The 22,261-nt window shown below is 33.3% G+C and overlaps 1 protein-coding gene across 1 annotated transcript; it reads right to left on the reverse strand.

Moving 5' to 3' along the window:
• Positions 1-4,513: 4,513 nt before the first annotated feature.
• On the reverse strand, positions 4,514-5,470 carry LOC141547470 (olfactory receptor 10AG1-like). The gene has a single exon (XM_074275877.1). It carries the CDS (start codon positions 5,468-5,470, stop codon positions 4,514-4,516), a length of 957 nt encoding a protein of 318 aa, XP_074131978.1.
• Between the last annotated feature and the right edge of the window lie 16,791 nt (positions 5,471-22,261).

A 22,261-nucleotide genomic window follows, 5' to 3' on the forward strand; every position in this document is an offset into this window, starting at 1 on the left:
GCCTGAGCAGTGACTTGTGTGCAATGAAGGTCTGAAGCAGGAGAGAGAGTGCGGGAAACGGAGGCATCACAGCACAGAGGCAGCTTGGAGGAAGTTGGGCATTGCAGTCTGTATGTCTCTGTGTGGGCAAAGTTATTGCTGGTGTATTATTTTTGTAGAGCTGTATATATGTGTGTGTGTATGTATATATATATATATATATATATATATATATATATATATATATATATATGTGTGTGTGTGTGTGTGTATATGTGTATATATATGTGTGTGTGTGTGTGTATATATGTGTGTGTGTGTGTGTATATATGTGTGTATATATATATATATATATATATATATATATATATATATGTGTGTGTGTGTGTGTGTGTGTGTGTGTGTGTGTGTGTGTGTGTGTATATATATATATATATATATATATATATGTATATATGTATTTTACTAATAGCAATTTGGAATCCCTTAGAAGTAATGATGTCAAGAAAAAGAAAAATTGACTTGGAGTGTAGGATATTCAAAGAACAGTGGATTTATGGTTACTTTTTCATGCACTACAAGGAAAGAGTTGTGTGTCTGATATGCCAGGAAATTGTGTCTGTGTTCAAAGAATATAATTTGCATCGACACTATGAAAATCAACATAAAGATAAATATGATTGTTTGGTTGGAGAAATGAGAAAAGATAAAATATTAAAACTGAAAACTACATTGACAACTCAGCAAAATATTTTTGTGAAGCAGAAGCAGCTAAATATTTCCTCACTGTGAGCACGTTTTCAAGTTGCCAAGCTAATACCACGCACTGGCAGACCATTCCTGGAGGGAGAATTTGTTAAAGAATGCCTTCTTTCTGTTGCCAAAGAGATGTGTCCAGAGAAGACCGATTTATTTAGTGCAATGAGTCTTTCAGGACCTACAGTTACACAGAGGACTGAAGAAATGGGAGACAATCTGCATCAGTATTTGTAAAACTCCATAAAAAAAATCATATTTTTCCTTGGCACTCAACAAAAGCAATGATGTTCATGATTCTGCACAACTTCTAATTTTTATTTGTGGGATGAATGATTATTTTGAAGTCATAGAACACCTTGCTGCATTGCAAAGCATCAAAGGAACAACTACAGGAGAGGCTATTTATGAAAAGATTTGCTAAACTATGAATGGTTTGAAGCTGGACTGGGTTAAACTACCCAGCATAACAACTGATGGTGCCCCTAGCATAGCAGGGCCTAAGAAAGGAGTATTTGCTTACATTAACCAAGAGATGGACAAACATAACCATTCTCATCCAATAGCCATACACTGCCTCATCCACCAACAAGTGCTGTGTAGTAAATCACTGAAGTGGGACTCTGTTATGAAAATTGTGGTATCTTGTGCTAACTTCATTAGAGCCAATGCTATAAATCACAGACAATTTCAGGAATTTCTGTCTGAGCTAAATGTTGAGTATGAAGATGTTCTACATCACACAGAAGTCCCTTGGCTCAATCAAGGGAGAGTTTTGAAATATTTCTATGACTTACTTCCACAGATCACAACTGTTCTGCTTTTAAAAAACAAAGAAGTACCAGAGCTCAATGATGCAGAATGAAAATGGCACCTTGCTTTTCTGACAGATGTAACAGAGCTACTCAACAATTTCAATATGCAACTTCAAGGAAAGGGAAAGCTCATCTGTGATATGCAATCACATGTTAAAGCATGTGGAGTAAAATTAGGCCTCCTCATCAAACAAGTGAAAGAGGAAAACTTCTGCCATCTCCCTACAACTCAAAATGTGTTAGCAGAAAAACCACTGATTGCATTCCCAAACAAAACATGTTTGGATTCATGGGAAAAATTGCAAAAGGAATTCCAATTTACATTTAAAGAGCTTCATCTCCATGAACAGACATACAGCTTTTCCATAACCCATTTTCTATTGAATTCCAAATGTGGATACAATTTACCAAATGGAACTGGGTGAAGTGCAGAATTGTGACTCTCTTAAAGATGCATTCAAGTAAAGCAGCCTTCATAATTTCTATGCATCTCTCCCCTCTGAGACATATCCTCATCTCAGAAACCATGCACTCAAAATGGCAACCATCTTTGGTAGCACTTATGTCTGTGAATAGACTTTTTCTAGAATGAAACATTTGAAATCTCCCATACTAGCATCACTTGTTATGACTAGGAGTGACAAATATGGAACCAAACATTGACCATCTCATTAGCAAAAAGCAGGCCCATAGTTCCCACTGAAATACTGTTAAGTTTGTTGATTTAACTTTACTCCATTTTAAATACTGTATTTGTTCCTGTTTTGTTTCTTCACTTCAAAATAAGATATATGCAGCGTGCATAGGAATTTGTTCATAGTTTTTGTTTTTACTATAGTCCAGCCCTTGACTATTTCCCCCTTGGATGATTCCTTTATAAATAAATAAATAAATAATCAATTGAATAAATGAATGAATGAATGAATGAATGAATGAATGAATGAATAAGCAAACAAACAAACAAATAAATGAATGAATGAACAAATGAATAGACAGACAGACAGACAGATAGATAGATAGATAGATAGATAGATAGATAGATAGATAGATAGATAGACAGACAGACAGACAGATAGATAGGAAAAAGGGGGTAAGAGATAAGGGACCAGGAAAGCTGGTGGATTTTCCCAGAAACACTTGAAAGAATGGGAAAAATGCTTCATCAAACAAATCACTTAGGAATTAGATGAAAGTGACAACAGCCTGGGGAGAGGTGAGAAGTGGATTTGATAAAAGTTAAACTTCAGGCAGCAGGTTATAGGTATCTCTCTGGCCACCATAGTAATTTTTCTCACAACCTTGGCCCTGCCTAATCCTGTTCAGCTCATACCACCCTTAGTTCCACCAGTTCCTGTTCACTTTGTCCTAGGCACCACTGCCCTTCCTAGCCTACTAGTTCAAATTAGCCCTACCAGCAGTTCTTTTTCTCCTTATTCCTTGTTTAATTAATTACCAATTGTACAATCTTTTTAAAACCCCAGCTGAGCTAGGATTGCTGGCTCTGCTTTAACTCTGAATCCCCTTCTTTTGTTGGAATTGCCTTGGCAAACAGTTCCTGGGATCACTTTCCAATTTACTTGTTCTCCGTGAGACTTTCTGATCTACTCCTATAGTCTTGTAAACCCAGTTCCTTAATTAATATTTCAGTATCCTCAAAGGGTGCTGCAGTTTAGTGTCAGGCTCCTGAAATGTGCATACTCTCACACTTTTTTCTGTATCCTGGTAGCAATGGTCTGTCTATTTTTCTGGGCAAAGATAGATAGAGCCATTGCAGGTTTCCCACTTTCCCCTTGGAGTTTCTCCTATAGCCATGGAGTGCGGCTTTCTCCCCTTTTGTCAAGGGCACAACTGCTGAAGCACTGCTGCTCCCTCTATGACAGATGCTGAGTTAAGTACGCAGATTTCTGCAGACCTAACTCACAATGAATTGTTCATTTCAACTTGGATTTCCTGACTGAGATGGTGCTCCAGAACTGTAGAGGACCAGATGGCTTGAAACAGGGAGAACTCTTGAGCTGCTCTAAACAAGAAATGCTATTAACTACTCTGGGATTATCAGGGAGAGTCTGGCTCTTGTCTGTAAGAATCTTGAGTCCAGCCAATTGGAGCAGGGTCAAGGTACTCTTATCTTGTCCCTTATAGGACCATTGTTTCTCCTTCTCCTTGACCTCACCATAGGTTCTTGCATCTTTTCTAATCTTGTCTGACTTATCTGCTCCTAGGTAGAGCCAGTCAAAATCATTGTTCTAACACCCTCCACAGTGATTCAAGGATCTGCATACTCACTAGTGAGAGTGTGGATATGTTGATCACTAGATATGTTGAGGTCATAGCCACCTCATCTTCCCTGCTATTAGGACTGGAAATTGAGTTTTTAAAAGTCAAGGAAAAACTTTGAAGCTCTGATCACCTTTACATACCATTGTGTCATAAAGTCCAGGTGCATTATCTTGGTCCTTGCTAGCATAATTCACCCTCCATTTGAGCATTGCTGCTCCCTTCACTGTCTCCTATCTGTCACCTTCTTATTTTGACCCCTATCCTGTAAGAATTAAGTTATGATCCTTTCCTGGAATTATATCTTGTCTGTCCTCCCAACATCCTCCTCCCTCTTAAGTGCCTTTGTTTCCCCTATGAGATTATATACTCTGGTTATGTATTCTGATTGCAAATCCTAGTCAGCTAAAACCCTATATAAATTCCCTGCCTCATTTTATCTGGGCCAAATGTTTTGGACATGTGTCCCATTTAGTTGGCTAGTACAAACTTTCCACATTAAAGATTAAAAAAATAATCTGTCCCAGTTTCTCGTGTTTTGCAGTAGACATAGATGAAAATTCTGGAAATGGGAATGGAATATTCCATAATTAGATATTAGTACTTGGAAATTACCAGTGGTTTCAAAAACAAATAAGAAAGTAGTTTTTAAAAAGTCAGAACACAAATAGAAAAGAACAGAATCTCTATTGTTTAACAAGATTTGTAGATAACATTTTTTTCATTGCTATGATGACATCCTTGTTCCTTAAAGTATATATCAGGGGGTTGAACATTGGGGTCACCATGTTGTAAAAAAGAGAAAGCACTTTATCTGTTCCTGCAAAATGGCTGGACTTTGGTCTCAAATACATAATAATGCCAGATCCAAAGAATAATGAAACTATTATGAGATGAGAGGAACAAGTTGAGAAGGCTTTGTGCCTCCCTTTAGCTGATTGCAATTTCAAGATACTGGTAATGATTCTGATGTAGGATGTAAGTATCAATAGAAAAGGGACCACGGCAAATACCACAGTAGCAGCATAGATGGCAAATTCATTCATAGAGATGTCCCCACAGGCCACCTCCAGTATTGGGGTGATGTCACAGAAAGCATGATTGAGTTCGTTTGAGCCACAGAAGGGAAGAGAGAAAATCTGATATGTCTGCCCTATCTGACCAGGAATTGCACCAATCCAAGAAGCAATCACCAAACAGACACAAACCTTGTGGTTCATGATGAGGGGATAATAGAGTGGCTTGCAAACAGCCACATAACGGTCATATGCCATGGCAGTCAAGAGAAAACACTCAGTGACCCCAAAAATAAGAAAGAAACAAAGCTGGATAGCACATTCCATGAAAGAAATATTTCTATTCTTGGTACAAAGATCCGTCAGCATTTTAGGAAGGGTGACTGAGGTGTAACAAATTTCCAAAAATGAAAAGTTTCCAAGGAAAAAATACATTGGTGTTTGGAGAGTTGAATCAGTCTTGGTTATGACAATGATAAATCCATTTCCTAAAAGAATACTCACATAGAGGATTAAGAAAATCCCAAACAGAAGTGCTTGAAGATTGGGATCTTCTGAAAATCCCAGGAGAATATATCCCATCACATTAGTAAAATTGGATCCTGTCATTATTTGTTCATATTTCATCTGTAAAAACAGGGAATGGTCATTTAAACACTGTGAACTTCAATTTATTCTACTTTAAATTAAAGGTATTCAACAAGATATTCTCTGTTTCATTTATAGCATTTTATATTTAATTTTATAACATTTTTCTTTGTTTAATATTCTGTGATTAACATATTTCTATATCTAACATCCTTATTATAGTTCATTATAACGTTTTTTTTCAATTTTCTCTCATACCTATTAAGCCCTAGGAAATATTATATTCTATGGCCTTATAGCAATTAAAAGCTATGACTTCTGTTATTCAGTCAAGAATTTCTTTTTTGTGTCTGCAATGATCTTCTCTTTTTTCTTTTTCTCTTATCTCTCTCTCTCATATTTACATCTATATATCAGTTATAACTGTTGGCTGTCTAAATCTGCATATGTATGCAGAATTTATTTCTCTCTCATTTATGAAATATATATGATATATTTCTTTAAATAGATATTTATATTAACAGGATATCTTTCCTATAAATTTTATAAATATCTATAGATAAATTTATGTAGAAAGCTATCTACTTATAGCTATTTATCTATAAAAACATTCATAGAGGGAGTTAGGAATTGATCAAGATTCTATAGATATGTTTACATGAACAGATAGAATTAGATATATAATTATATATTCACACAAATTTATCTTTTTATGTATGTATTTAGTCAGAGATCAGAGATATATCTATGTTAATTAAATATTTTTCAATTCAATTGTTTTCTTAATTATTATTGAAATTGACTTTATCTCTTAGAATACATATAAATATAAAGACACATTGACAATTACTGGATTCTGTTAATGCACAATGACGAAATAAAGTTCTAAATTTCTAAATTGATCAATCAAGAAAATTGTATTTAGCAGTTAATGAAGATTTAATAGGCATTTACTCTCTACCAAGTCCTGTGTTGGGATCTTGAAATACAAAGCCAAAAATGATTAAGTTCAGATTCTCAAAGAGTCTATTTTTATCAGGAAAGCAATCTTTATATATAAGTAAATGCAAACTAAAACAAATATTAGCTTTTGAGGAAGGTAAAAACTTTTGAACAGAAGGGGAAGGTAGAAAGACTTGCAAAGACTTTCTGCAGAAAGTAGAGTCTAAATCAAGTTTTGAAACAAAACAAAGATATATACATAAACATATACACAGACACACACAGACACACAGACACACAGACACACACACACACACACACACACACATATATATATATACAGAGAGAGAGATACACATATATATGTATGTATATGTCTATATATATACATATATAGACATACATATGTATATATATATATGTATATATATATATATATATATATATATATATATATATATATATATATATATCCACATGCATATTCAATGCATGCCCATACCTATAAATATAATGTACATAAATAAATATATATGGCAATCTGTTTATATATATATATATATATATATATATATATATATATATATATATATATATATATATATATATATATATATATATATATATATATATATGTATACACCGTATCATATTCTGGAAATTGCTTCTAACATTAACAAACTTAATGACATAATCATTCTCTGTCTTGCCATGATGCCTTTATGAATTAATGAGCACCTAAATGAAGGGTGAATCCTTGGGCTCTGGGAAAGTATCTTAGAGTCCAGCCAAGAACTGGAGAAGAGGATACTATCTCTATGAAAATCAAATTAATAAGTCAATAATAAAATGAATCAGTCTTTCCTTCCCTTTCTCTTCTTACTTAGTAATTCTGTAATTCTTGACAAGTCACTTAATATTTTTTTCTGTCTCATTTTTCCTTACATAAATTGGAAATAATACCAGTATCTATCTCATAGGGTTGCTGGGAACATCAAAATTGGACAAAATAGGAAAGAATGTCATACAATGACTGGGAGTAATGAGTTTCTTTTTGTTTTTATTCAATTATTTTTAATTGTATCCAACTTGGCAAAGATACAGGAATGATTTGCCATTTCTGTCTCCAGCCCATTTACAGATGAGGAAATTAAGGAAAACAGAATGAAATGACTTCCCCAGGGTCACACAACTATTAATTGCCTGAAGTTATATTTGACACCAAAAAGATGTTTTCTTGGCTCCAGAACTGGCATTTTATTGCTGCTCCATATCATACCATATCAAAAATATACAGTCCAACAAAATAAATTCTAGTATTATCTGTCCCAAAATGTAGGCTTTATTTTCCATTTTAAGTTCATTACCATAAAGACATGTTTTATCTTTAGCAGTCTAGAATTATGGCCTCAAAAATGTTAAAGACTTTCAATACTCCTTTCCACTATAATGCTACCATTGTATAAATTGATCTAGTTCTGTTCACTTCAATCTTAATCAGTCTATAGACTTCTTTTTAGTATCCTTTGAACCTGTTGAGTAAAAATTGATTCCCTTTCTTCTTAATTTCACCCTAACCTATTTCAATAATCAAAAAGTTCAAAATGTAGAAGAGCAGTAACAGAAAATCCATTGCTTTTCTACCAATCACTATTCTAGAATTATAAGCAAGCAATGAAATTGGTATCAAATCATTGATAGAGATAGGACTTCATTTGTGCTAAAATGGGAACACTAAAAAGCAGTTTTTATTGTTGTTTTACTGATTCTGAGGAATCAGTCCATCACTACGTGATCTGATTCATCAGGCAGCTGCTCAGATGCATAGGAATCATCTTCATATTTCTTTGTTTACTTTTATGTATTTATATAGTTGGAACTTTATAAATGTGCATTATGTGGCGATGTAGTCTTTTGAAATTTGACTAGATGAAGAACTCCAGGAAACTTATCTTTTCCAAATATGATTCTACTAATTCAAACTACATTTCTTTACATTAAGAGAGCAATACTTAAAGAATTAAAATATGAATAATAATAATAATATTTACATAGTTGTTTATTATTTGGAAAATATCTTTTCTCTTTAATTCTCATAACCATCTTGTGAATTAACAAGCATAAGTTTTAATTCATTTATTTCCAGTTGTGTTTAACTGTCTATGACTCAGAATTTTATTGGGAGAGAATGGGATGCCATTTCCTTCTCCAACTCATTTAAAGATGAGGAACTAAGGCAAAGAGTGTAAACTTGCCTTGCCCAGAATCGCATAGTTAATAAATGTCTGGGGCAAGATTTGAAATCACAGATAAGTCTTTCTGACTCCAGGGCCAATAGTCTATTAATATATTTGTCCCTCATTATAGGTTATTTAACTAATTTATTATATATGGAAATTGAGGTCATGAAACATTAAATGACATCGTCACCTTCCTAACATATATAATCGATAGTGTCAGAAACAGAGGCAGGATTTAAATCTATCACTCCTGTGTTTTTTTCTTCTTCAATAATTTTTTACATGAACATATCAATTTATCATAATTTAAGATACATGGGAGAGGTATCAATTGAGGTATCAATCAATTAATCCTTACTATGAATTCTTCAACACAATATTTCCAATATAACAGTTGAGTTTCATTCATGAAAAAATGAGAAAAAGAAATAATGCAAATTATCTTAGAAGCAGATTAAAGAGAGCTGATACTAGTTCAGTTTCCTTTTGCTGAGGTGAAGTTAGAAAAAGACTAAGAGGAGAACTAAGTCTTTCTTGGGTAGGGACTTATGGGGCAAAAAGGTCACTGAAACCAAGAACTCTGCTGCTAACCATCTTTATGAAATATTGTTTCTAATAGATTTACTCTCTTAGAAAATGGATTTTCTCAGTTACTAGAGAATGTGCTATGAGCAATCTCACTCTGTGTCTTTTCTCTCGTTGTTTCTAATTGCTCCAACCTCTGTATTTGTTAGCTACCACAGGCTGGAAGGGAAATTTTATGAAACCAACAGTTGAATTTTCATCCTACTGTGTTATGAAATTGTTACTTGATGCAATAAAATCACTGAATTTCTCAGTGCCATGATTTCTGTATCTATGATAATTTCTGTCCTTTCTTAAAAAAACTTTGTGGAGATAATCAAGTGCTGAAATTATAAAGAAGATGATAGATTTAATATACAATAATAAAATCATTTTTTTCTGTAGCCACAGAACTTAGAACAATACCATTTGTTTTTATAATATTTAGTAAGTAGGAAGCATTCATAAAGCTTTTGGAATCACTACTACTGCAACAACTTGGGGTAGATGCTCGCTTTAATATTTTCTAAACTACATATGGATTTACTTAAGTGTGTGAGGGAGAAAAATCCTAAAAATCTTCCAAAATTAAACAACAACAACAACAACAACAACAACAACAAACAATGCCACAAGGGTCAACAACCACTTAAAAGCCAATAGAAAGTTTGATCTCTTTATAGGAAGCTATGCTGTGATAAAGGGAAAAGGAAATGTAGATCTGAATATTCATAATAAATTCTTACCACTTTAAATTTCCAGAAGCAATGGACAATTGGTAGAAGAGAGTAAACAAATACTTACTGTTCAAATGAAATAAACTAAAAATAAAAATCCAATTAAATTAATTATAAACATATCAAATGCCATAAAACATTGTAAAAGATTATATGTTGCTAATATCCCTAAGCCATTATTGATACATCATATTATTTTGGATTATTAATCTCTTTTTATTAGAATGATTTATATAAAACCTTTTATGATCCCTTTATTAAAAAGCTACATTTCAAAGTGTTTCTCTAGCTATATTCTCTATGATCCATTATGAGTTACACTGTAAAAATTACAAATATTATCTAAAAAAGATGGTACTTTTAATGTTCAGTGTGTTCTTATCATGGCTTGATGTAAAAGATAGCATTCCCTTAGCTAAATCTTGATTTTTGAATCAAAATCACTGGGTTTTAATTTGTAAAAGAGTTCAAGTTTTTATACAGAGTGACTGAATTGATGATTTAGGAACAATTCTAAAATAAGGAAATTCTGTCTACAAATACAAATTGGCTATTTCTTTATGAAAATTAAATTTCTTGAATTCAGTGAAACAATGAAAATCAATTGTTGACGCAGCGGGTACCTGGAAAGGAATACCAGAAACAGTGTGGAAAGACAGGGGAACATTCCTTAAATTTTGACAAAGCTGATTCAAAGTCATAAGTCTCAGCTTTAAAAAAAATCTAGGAAATCGAACCTCCTATGTAAAATAAAAGGATGGATTTGAGTTTGTTTCATCAGTCAGTTAAAAAAAGAAATAGAAAGTAGCTACAGTACACTAAATCTTAGCAATCATAAATCTTTTTTTCTCCTCTATTTTTAATTGAAACTTTTTTATTTAAAAAAAAAACATATGCTAGCTAGCTGTGAGCTTGTAACATCAAATAAATGACTTGAAAGTTTTGATTGGTTAAAAAAATAAGCATGGTCTTAGAGACCTACCTGAATTATGAATAAATGAAATGAATTACTTAAGTTCACATAGCTACTATGTGGCCTGTTTTTCTAATCAATTCTCTATTCCTATGTCATGCTGCCTTTATTTACATGAAAATATTAGAAATTCATACAAAAAAATCTCATGAGGGAAGAATTTGGAACTCAAAGTTTAAAAGTAAATGTTTAAATTTATTTTTTCATGTAACTGGAGAAAAAAGAAAATTGAAATAGATTTATTTTTTTTAATTTAATTTTTAAAATTAAGTTAATTTTTAAAAACTCTCATGAATTAAAGAATGAAAGCATTTAGTTTGGTTCATGCTTACCTGCTTTTATTGATAACATTGTTTTTAATTGCCTTTTCTTTGATTAGCATATATTTGCAACCTATATAGTCATCTTTCTAAACATGGACATCAGTTATATAAGAATTAAAACCTGTGTTGATTCTTTCTATAGGAGAGGAACAAATCATTTGGAAAATGGACGTTGAGTTCACAGTATATACCAATGTATTAATATATAGCTAGCCAGCTCTGCTCAGTGGGAAATATTATCTGTCACACACTACATTGCCATGTTGTCCTTTTTAATGAGAGCCTTGGTGTTCTGCTGCCAAATCTTGTTATCTAAATGTATATTAATGAGATGTTATTGTAATAGAAAGGGTCTTGGGATTAGACCAAAAGATCAGTACCACTGTGGACTTCTAGTTATTCACAATAAATTTTATAATTGGTTTGGTGTTTTTAGGAGTATCTTGAAGGAATAATGGATATATTTCTGGGCCTTAAAGCAAAACAACTTGAATGCAAATTTATTATTAGTTACTTACTATGTAAAGATAGTTAAGCTTCTTTTCTATTTCTTTCTTTCTTTCTTTCTTTCTTTCTTTCTTTCTTTCTTTCTTTCTTTCTTTCTTTCTTTCTTTCTTTCTTTCTTTCTTTCTCTCTCTCTCTCTCTTTCTTTCTCTCTCTCTCTCTCTTTCTTTCTTTCTTTCTTTCTTTCTTTCTTTCTTTCTTTCTTTCTTTCTTTCTTTCTTTCTTTCTTTCTTTCTTTCTTTCTTTCTTTCTTTTGAGTATCTTTATTTCAAAAAAGAATTACAATAAAATGGAATTCATATACTCTCCTCCTACCCATTAAGTATGTGTTTACTATCCTCCTACTAAATTTTAGGAATCATAAATCTTTTTTTTTCTCTCTCTTTTTTATTGAAGCTTTTTATTTACAAAACATATGCAAGGATAATGTTTCACCATTTACCCTTGCAATATCTTGTGTCCCAATTTCTTTCCTTTTCCCCCACTCCTCCTCTATGGCAAATAATCCCAATATATGAGTATGTTGGTGTTTATGGTAAAATGGTAAAATGACAAAATATATGTAAATCCAACATAGGCATACATATTTATATAATTATCTTGCTGCACAAGAAGAATCAGATCAAAAAGGAAAGAATTAGAAAGAAAATAAAATTCAAGCAAACAACAATAAAAAATGAAAATTGTGTGTTGTGATCCATGCTCAGTTTCCATAGTTCTCTCTCTGGGTGTAAATAGGCCAATCTGGGACTCCACCCACCTTCAAGATCACCAAAAGCATGCTTTTGAATTCCAATGATATCTGGGCTTTCCCAGCCCCCACTGGATCTGAGCTAACTTGGGCTTTCCCAATCCCCACTTTAATGATCTGCTCAGGTTTCCCCAACCCTCAAAACCCCATTATAAAAAGGGGAAACCCTGCAGCCCATTTTTTGAAGAAGCCCAAACATGGTATCCTTCTGGCCATGTAGGAGTTCCTGTCAGTCGGTGACCAACTCTGGCCCTGCAGTCTTTCTACCTTTACCCTTAGTTCTAAACCCCTGCAATAAATCTTTTTTTTTTTTTTTTTTTTTTTTTTTATCAATCTACATTTTCAGCCTGTAAATTCCTTTACAGGGGACTCTGTGCCTTCTCTAGACTGCATTTAATTATGTATCCTCATGCTGAAACAAAAGGGTTACCCCTTACCTATTTCTCATCAATATATTCTTGCCATTGCCATGTATAATGAAATCATTGTTCTGCTGATTTCACTTTATATCAGTTCATATGAATCTCTATAGGTCTCTCAAAAATTATCCTGTTGGTCCTTTCTTTTAGAGCAATAATATTCCATAACATTCAAATACCATAACGTATTCAGTTATTCCTCAACTTATAGACATCCACTCAGTTTCCAATTCCTAGCCACTAAAAAAAGGCTGCCACAAACATTTTTGCTCATGTGGATTCCTTTCCCTCCTTTAATATCTCTTTTCGATATAAACATAATAGAAACACTGCTGGATCAAATAATAATAATAACTTTTTGAGTATAGTTCCAAATTATTCTCCAGAATGGCAAGATCCATTCACAGTTCCACCAATAACTGTATTAGTGTCCCAGTGCACAACACATATAATACAACTCCAAGAACACTTTAGTATAATGGAAACTATGAGAACCTGAGAAGGCAGATCTTTGTTTTAGCTCTACTTCTGTAGAACTTAAGAGAGAGGGTTTGTACAAAATGACCTTGAATATATTAAGTAACTAATTTGTGACTCAGATAATAAGACAATAAAGTTTTTAAAAATCCTGATTGAACAATATGGGACAGCTGGGTAGTGCAGTGTGTAGAGCACAGATCTAAAAGCAGTGAGTTCAAATCCAATCTCAAATACTTAATAGTTGTGGGATTGTAGGCAATTCAAAATTCTTTCTTTCAGTTCATTTGTAAAATGAAGTGGAGTAGAAAATGGCAAATCACTCCATTATTTTAGTCAGGAAATCCCCAAATAGGGTGAAGAACTTTCAGACATGACTGAAAAACAACTGAACTTCTCTGATAAATTTTAAATTGGGTTTTGAGCAGTTCTTGCACTGCATTGAGGAGTTTTTGTTCACATACCAATGTAATGACTAGTCATACAGATGAGAATTTAGAGCAGACATTTAAATGGGAACAAGGACAAATATAATGTGATAGGAGAGACAGTTTTTGTCTTTTATAGATCAGGAAATCATATTAATATTTGAAAATGATAGTTCATTAGAATTTATGAAAAACTCACTATTGGTTACAGGGGAAATGGCAGAAATATAGTTCAATAGACATGTCCTCAGGAGCTAAACTTTGTTCCAGAGCAGAATAGAAGGGATGAGTGGAACAAGAGGGAAATTGTACATTTAAAGATGGAAGAGGGGGGGGAAATATAGAAGGATTAGAAAGTACATGTGGAAATACTCTGAAGTGGTGAAGACCAAAGTGAAAAATTTGAGAGTTTTATTCCTGGATGAAAAGTGATGATGATATAACTCAGATATTTGCATTTTCTAGGATAAGATTTTCAAGTTGCTTTTAGCACATTGCCTTGTTTATGTTGATTTATGGAATTAGTGAATGTTCTTCCCTTATGCTTCTGTAAAAAGAGAAATGTAAATTGATGTTAACTGCCACACCCCAGTCATGTCTAACATAACTTTCAAAGAACCAGATTTTTTTCTCTGTCCCTCCCTCATTCTCTCCTTTTTTCTCTCTCTCTCTCTCTCTCTCTCTCTCTCTCTCTCTCTCTCTCTCTCTCTCTCTCTCTCTCTCTCTCTCTCTCTATCTCAGAGTCAAAGAGGTAAAATAGAATACTAAAAAAGTAAGGTATAATAGATCTTTGGAGAAAACTAAATGGAGACAGAAAGGAATACGCTTTCTTCTCAGCAGCTCATGGTACCTATACAAAAACTGATCATATATTAGGACATAAAACCCTCAAATTCAAATGCAGAAAGGCAGAAATAGTAAATGTATCCTTTTCAGATCATGATAAAATGAATATTACATTCAATAAAAAGCCAGGGGAAAATAGACCAAAAATAATTGGAAACTAAATAATCTCATCCTAAAGAATGATTGGGTGAAACTGCAAATCATAGACATAATTAATAACTTCACCCAAGAAAATGATGATAATGAGACTTCATACCAAAATGTGTGGGATACAGCCAAAGTGGTAATAAGGAGAAATTGTATATCTCTAGAGGCCTACTTGCATAAAATAGAGAAAGAGAAGGTCAATGAATTGGGCTTGCAACTAAAAAAGCTAGAAAAGGAACAAATTTAAAAACCCCAGTCAAACACTAAACTTGAAATTCTACAATAAAAGGAGAGATTAATAAAATTGAAAGTAAAAAAAATAATAATAAAAAAAATAAAAAAAACTATTGAATTAATTATAAAACTAAGAGCTAGTTTTATGGAAAAAACAACAAAATAGAAAAAAAACCTTGTTAAATCTTATTTTAAAAAAGAGGAAAATAAAATTGTTAGTCTTAAAAATGAAAAAGGAGAACTTGCCACCAATGAAGAGGAAATTAGAGCAATAATTAGGAGTTATTTTGCCCAACTTTATGTCAATAAATTTGATAATCTAAATGAAATAGAGGAATACTTCAAAATATAGATTACCAGATTAACAGAAGAGGGAACAAACTACTTAAATAGCCTCATTTTAGCAACAGAAATAGAACAAGGTATTAATCAACTCCCTAAGAAAAAATCTCCAGGCCCAGATGAATTTACATGTTAATTTTACCAAACATTTATAGAACAATTAACTCCAATGCCATATAAACTATTTGAAAAATTAGGGATTTAATCAGTCCTACCAAATTCCTATTCTGACACAGAGATGACACTGATACCTAAACCAGGTAGGTTGAAAACAGAGAAAGAAAAGTATAGACCAATCTCCCTAATGAATATTGATACAAAAATATTAAATAAAACATTAGCAAAAAGATTGCAGAAAATCATCCCCAGGAAAATACTATGACCAAGTAGGATTTTTACCAGGAATGCAGGTCTGGTTCAATATAAGGAAAAGTATTAGCATAATTGACGATAACAATAACTAAATTAACAAAAAATATATATAATCATCTCAATAGATGCAGAAAAGGCATTTGATAAAATCCAACATCCATTCCTAATAAAATCACTTCAGAGAATAAAAGCAAATTGACTTCTCCTTAAAATAGTCAGGAGCATCTATTTAAAACTATGAGTAAGCATCATATGTAATTGGGATAAACTGGCACTATTCCCATTAAGATCAAAAGTGAAACACGGCTGCCCACTATTATCATTATTATTCAATATTGTATTAAAAATGCTAGCTTCGGCATTAAGAGTCAAGAAAGGGATGAAAGAAATTAGAGTAATAATGAGGAAACCAAATTATCACTCTTTTCAGATGATATGATGGTATACTTAGAGAACTCCAAAGATTCTACTAAAAAACTATTAAAATAATCCACACCTTTAGCAACGTTGCAGGATACAAAATAAATCCACATAAGTTCTCAGTATTTTTATACATCACCAACAAAATCCAACAGCAAGAGATACAAAGAGAAATTCCATTCAAAATAACTGTCCATAGCATAAACTATTTGGGAATCTATCTACCAAAGGAAAGTCAGGAATTATATGAGCAAAATTACAAAACACTTTCACACAGATTTAAATAATTGGAAAAATTGTAAGTGCTCTCAAATAGGCCGAACGAATATAATAAAGATATCAATACTACCTAAACTAATCTATTTATTTAATGCTATATCAATCAGACTCCCAAGAAACTATTTTAATGACCTAGAAAAATTAAAAACAAAATTCATATGAAAGAACAAAAGGTCACGAATTTCAAGGAAATAATGAAAAAAACAATCAAATGAAGGTGGCCTAGCTGTATCTGATCTAAAACTATATTATAAAGCAGCAATCACCAAAACCATTTGGTATTGGCTAAGAAATAGATTTTTTGATCAGTGAAATATGTTAGATTCACAAGACAAAATAGTCGATTACTGTAGCTTCTAGTATTTGAAAAACCCAAAGATCCCAACTTTTGGGATAAGAATTTACTATTTCACAAAAAACTGCTGGAAAAACTGGAAATTAGCATGGCAGAAACTAGGCATGGACCCACACTTAACACCGTTCACCTAGATAATATTAAAAGGGTCCATGATTTAGGCATAATGAAGGAGAGAATAAATAAATTAGAAGAATACAGGATAGTTTACATCTCAGAGTTGTGGAGGAGGAAGGAATTTGTGGCCAAAGAAGAACTCAAGATCATTACTGATCACAAAATAGAAAATTTTGATTATATCAAATTAAAAAGGTTTTTTATAAACAAAACTACTGCAAACAAGATTAGCAGGGAAGCAATAAACTGGGAAAACATTTTTTACAATTAAAGGTTCTAATAAAAGCCTCGTTTTCAAAATGTACAAAGAACTGACTCTCATTTATAAGAAATCAAGCCATTCTCCAATTGATACATGGTCAAGAGAAAAGAACAGACAGTTTTCAGATGATGGAATTAAAACTATTTATACTCATATGAAAGGGTGTTTCCAATCACTATTGATCAGAAAAATGTAAATTAAGACAACTCTGAGATACCACTACACACCTGTCAGATTGGCTAAAATGACAGGAAAAGATAATGATGAATGTTGGAAGGGATGTAGGAAAATAGACACTGATGCATTGTTGGTGGAATTGTGAACGAATCCAACAATTCTGGAGAGCAATTTGGAATTACGCACAAAAAGATATCAAACTGTGCATATCCTTTGATCCAATAGTGTTCCTACAGGGCTTATATCCCAAAGAAATATTAAGGAAGGGAAAGGGACCTATAATTGCCAAAATGTTTGTGGCAGCCCTTTTTGTAGTGGCTAGAAACTGGAAATTGAATGGATCCCTATCAAATGGAGAATGGTTGGGTAAATTGTGGTATATGAATATAACGGAATATTATTTCTTACAAAAATAACCAGCAGGATGAATACAAAGAGGTTTGGAGAGACTTACATGAACTGAAGCTGAGTGAAATGAGCAGAACTAGGAGATCATTATACACTTCAACAACAACACTGTATGAAGACATAATCTGATGGAAGTGGATATCTTTGACAAAAAGAAGATCTAATTCAGTTCCAATTGATCAATGATGGACAGAATCCATTACCCCCAGAGAAGGAACACTGAGAAATGAATGTGGACCACTTGCATTTTTTTTTCTTCCTAGGTTATTTTTACCTTCTGAATCCAATTCTTCTTCTACAAGACAACTGTATGGATCTGCACACATATATTGTATCTAGGATATATTTTAGCATATTTAACTTGTATAAGACTCCCTGCCATCTAGGGGAAAGGGTGGAGGGAGGGAAGGGAAAAGTTGGAACAGGAGAGAGTACAAGGAACAATGTTGTAAAAAATTACCCATGCATGTGTTCTGTCAATAAAAAGCTATAATTATTTTTAAAAACATATAAAAATGCTGATGATTTATGTGTATTTATTTTTTATCCTGCAACTTTACTAAACTTGTGAATTGTTTCCAATATTTTTTAGTTTATTCTCTAGTGTTCTCTAAGTATAACATCATATCATCTCCAAAGGGTGATAATTTCTTTAATCTCTTTTTCTTCTCTTATTGCCAAAGATAACATTTCTAATATGAATTGATAATAATGGTTATAATGGGCAGGCTAAAAAAGTTCTCCTCATCTTATTGGGAATAGTTTTAGTTTGTCCCCATTACATATGATGCTTACTGATGGTTTTAACTAGATGCTACTGCTTATTTTAAGGGAAAGTTAATTTATTCCTATAATCTTTAATATTTTAATACAATGGTGTGCTGGATTTTATCAAATGGTTTTTCAGCATTTATTGAGATAATCATATGATTTTGTTAGTTTGTTTATTGATATAATTGATTATGCTAATAATTTTCCTAGGATTAAACCAGCTCTGCATTCCTGGTATAAACCCTCCTTGGTCATAGTGTATTATCCTGGGGATGACTTCTGTAATCTTGTAGCTAAAATTTTATTTAAGATTTTTACATCAATGTTCATTAGAGAAATTTTTGTATAATGTTCTTTCTTTGTTTTCACCCCACCTGGTTTAGCTAGCATCACTATATATTTGTTATAAAAGGAATTTGGTAGGATCTTCCCTCCCTATTTTTTCAAATAGCTTATATAGTAGTAGAATTAATTGTTTTTTAAATGTTGGTTAGAATTGGGTAGATGGCGGCTTGGAGGCAGACAGCGGCTTGAGCTCCTCGTTTTCTCTCAGAACTTACTTCATGACAAGCCTCAGACTTAGTGCTTGACTCAGAAAGAAATCCACAAATAATCACCAAGAAAAGACATCCTTGAAAGTCTCCAGAAAAGGTCTGTCTTTGCTCAGGGGCGGGTCAATCAGACTGGGCACAGACTGAGGGCAGGCAAGCCAAAGGGAGACTGGCAGCTCACACAGCTCAGACCCGAGGGGGAGGGGTACCATCTCTGCCGTTTCTGCTAAAAAGGTTTTTTACCCCAGAGTGGATATTCCATCTTGGCAGCAAGCCAGGAGCAGCTGAGAGGGTGTAAACACTGGAGGTAAAGATTAAAACCCCGGAAAGCCAGCCTCTAACAGTACCCAGCCACCCCCAACCCCCACCTGGACTGACTCAGCACATTCTCAGAGCCTCAGAGTGCAGACTCAGTACAGTCATTGCTGTTCTGTTAGTGGCTCTCTGCTGCTTCTACCCCCAGTCTGTAGAGGAAGCCCATTAATACCACCCAGCCCCATACCCCACAAAACAGAACAATTGTTTCTCTTGTCAATTTGTTTTCTTCCTTTCCTACTCTGACAAAATGAACAAAAAATTCAAAAGGGCTCTAACCATTGACAGCTTTTGTATGGAGAGAGAGCAGACTTCAAACACTGAGGAGACTAAAAACAGACTGTCCTCAGATGAATCCCCTAAGAGGGATATGAGCTGCTTCTCAATACAAAAGAATCTCATAGAGGAAATCAAAAAGGTTCTCAAAAGAGAGCTGGAAGAGAAATGGGAAAAGGAAAGGGAAGCTTGGCAAGGGAGCCTGGAGAAGTCATCCCATGCATTCAAAGACAGAGTGGTTAAAGAAATCAAATCATTGAGAAACAAGATTAGTCAGCTGGAATAGGTAAACAACTCCAAGGAAAACAGGATTAGTGAGCTGGAAAAAGAAAACAGCTCTCTAAAAAATAAAATGGATAAAATGGAAAAAAATTCCATAGAAGATAAAAAATCAATTGGACAATTACAAAGAGATATAAAAAAGTGAGTGAAGAAAATACATCATTCAAAATTAGACTTGAACAAGTACAAATGAATGACTCAAGGAGAAACCAAGAGGTAGTCAAGCAAAACCAGAGAAATGAAACAATGGAAAAGAATGTCAAGTACCTTATTAGAAAGACAACAGACCTGGAAAACAGATCCAGGAGAGACAATTTGAGAATAATTGGACTCCCTGAAAAATGTGAGGAAAAAAAGAACTTGGACACCATTTTTGAGGAAATTATCAAAGAGAACTGCCCAGACATTCTGGAATCAGAGGGTAAAATAGACATTGAAAAAAATTCATGGATCACCTAATGAAAGGGACCCTAAAATCAAAAAGCTAAGAAATACAGTGGCCAAGTTCAAGAACCATCAGACAAAGGAAAAGATATTGGAAGCTGCTAGAAAAAAGCAATTCAGATATGGAGGATCGACAATAAGGATAACCCAGGATCTAGCAGCGTCCACATTAAAAGAATGAAGGGCCTGGAACATGATATTCCAAAAGGCTAAGGAACTTGGTATGCAGCCAAGAATAACTTACAGAGCAAGAATGAGCATCATTTTCCAGAGGAAAAAAAATGGACATTCAACGAAATAAAATAATTCCATATATTTTTGATGAAAAAACCAGACCTACATAAAATATTTGATCTTCAAATACAGAAATCAAAAGATTTCTAAAAAGGTAAAAAGAAATCTTGAGACCTATACTTCTGCCAAAAAAAATATGTAAAGAACATATATACAATTTGTCTTAGAAACTAGAGGTGGAAAGGAAATTATATCATTAAAAAGTGTAAAGTGTTGGTGCTACATCTCATGAAGAGGCAAAGGTAAGCTATCATATCTGAGAGAAAGACAGGAGGGAGATGAACATAGTGTGTATCAATAGACATATTCCATTTATGGTGAAACTTCTTCCACTTCATTGAAAAGTGAAAGGAAAGGAGTAAGCTAAGGGGAAGGGAATACAGAAATTGTGAGGAAAAGGGGTAAAATAAAGGGAGGAACTTTAAGGTGTGAAAGGTATCCAAAAGAGGGAGGGCTGTGAAAAGCAAGTGGTGTTCACCAGTTTAATACTGGGTAGGGGGGTAAGAGAGAAGGAAAGGAGAAAAGCATATGTAGGGGTTAACAGGATGGCAAGCAATATAGAATTAGTCCTTCTAACCATAAATGTGAATGGGGCAAACTGCCTCATAAAGAGGAAGCAGTTAGCAGACTGGATTAAAAGTCAGAATCCTACTATATGTTGTTTACAGGAAACACACCTGAAACAGGGTGATACATTCAAACTAAAAGTAAAAGGGTGGAGCAGAATCTACTATGCTTCAGGCAAAACCAAAAAAGCAGAAGCAGCCATCCTCATCTCAGATGAAGCAAAAACAAAAATTGATCTAATTAAAAGAGATAAGGAAGGGCATTATATCCTGCTAAAGGGCAGCATCAATAATGAAGCAGTATCAATATTAAACATATATGCACCAAGTGGTGCAGCATCTAAATTCTTAAAAGAGAAATTAATAGAGCTGCAAGAAGAAATAGATAGCAAAACTATAATAGTGGGAGATCTCAACCTTGCACTCTCAGAATTAGATAAATCAAACCACAAAATAAATAAGTAACAAGTCCAAGAGGTAAATAGAATACTAGAAAAGTTTGATATGATAGATCTTTGGCGAAAGCTAAATGGAGACAGAAAGGAATATACTTTCTTCTCAGCAGTTCATGGAACCTATACAAAAATTGATCATATACTAGGGCATAAAGACCTCAACATCAAATGCAGTAAGGCAGAAATAGTAAATGCATCCTTTTTAGACCACAATGCAATCAAAATTACATTTAGTAAAAAGCCAGGGGAAGATAGACCAAAAAATAATTGGAAAATAAATAATCTTATACTAAAGAATGATTGGGTAAAACAGCAAATCATAGACATAATTAATAACTTCACACAAGAAAATGACAATAATGAGACATCATACCAAAATGTGTGGGATACAGCCAAAGCAGTAATAAGGGGAAGTTTATATCTCTACAGACCTACTTGCATAAAATAGAGAAAGAGAGGGCCAACGAATTGGGCTTACAACTAAGATTACTAGAAAAGGAACAAATTAAAAACCCGCAGACAAATACAAAACTTGAAATTCAAAAAATAAAAGGTGAGA

Source organism: Sminthopsis crassicaudata, chromosome 6, assembly GCF_048593235.1.
Source record: "Sminthopsis crassicaudata isolate SCR6 chromosome 6, ASM4859323v1, whole genome shotgun sequence".
NCBI classification, from domain to species: Eukaryota; Metazoa; Chordata; class Mammalia; order Dasyuromorphia; family Dasyuridae; genus Sminthopsis; species Sminthopsis crassicaudata.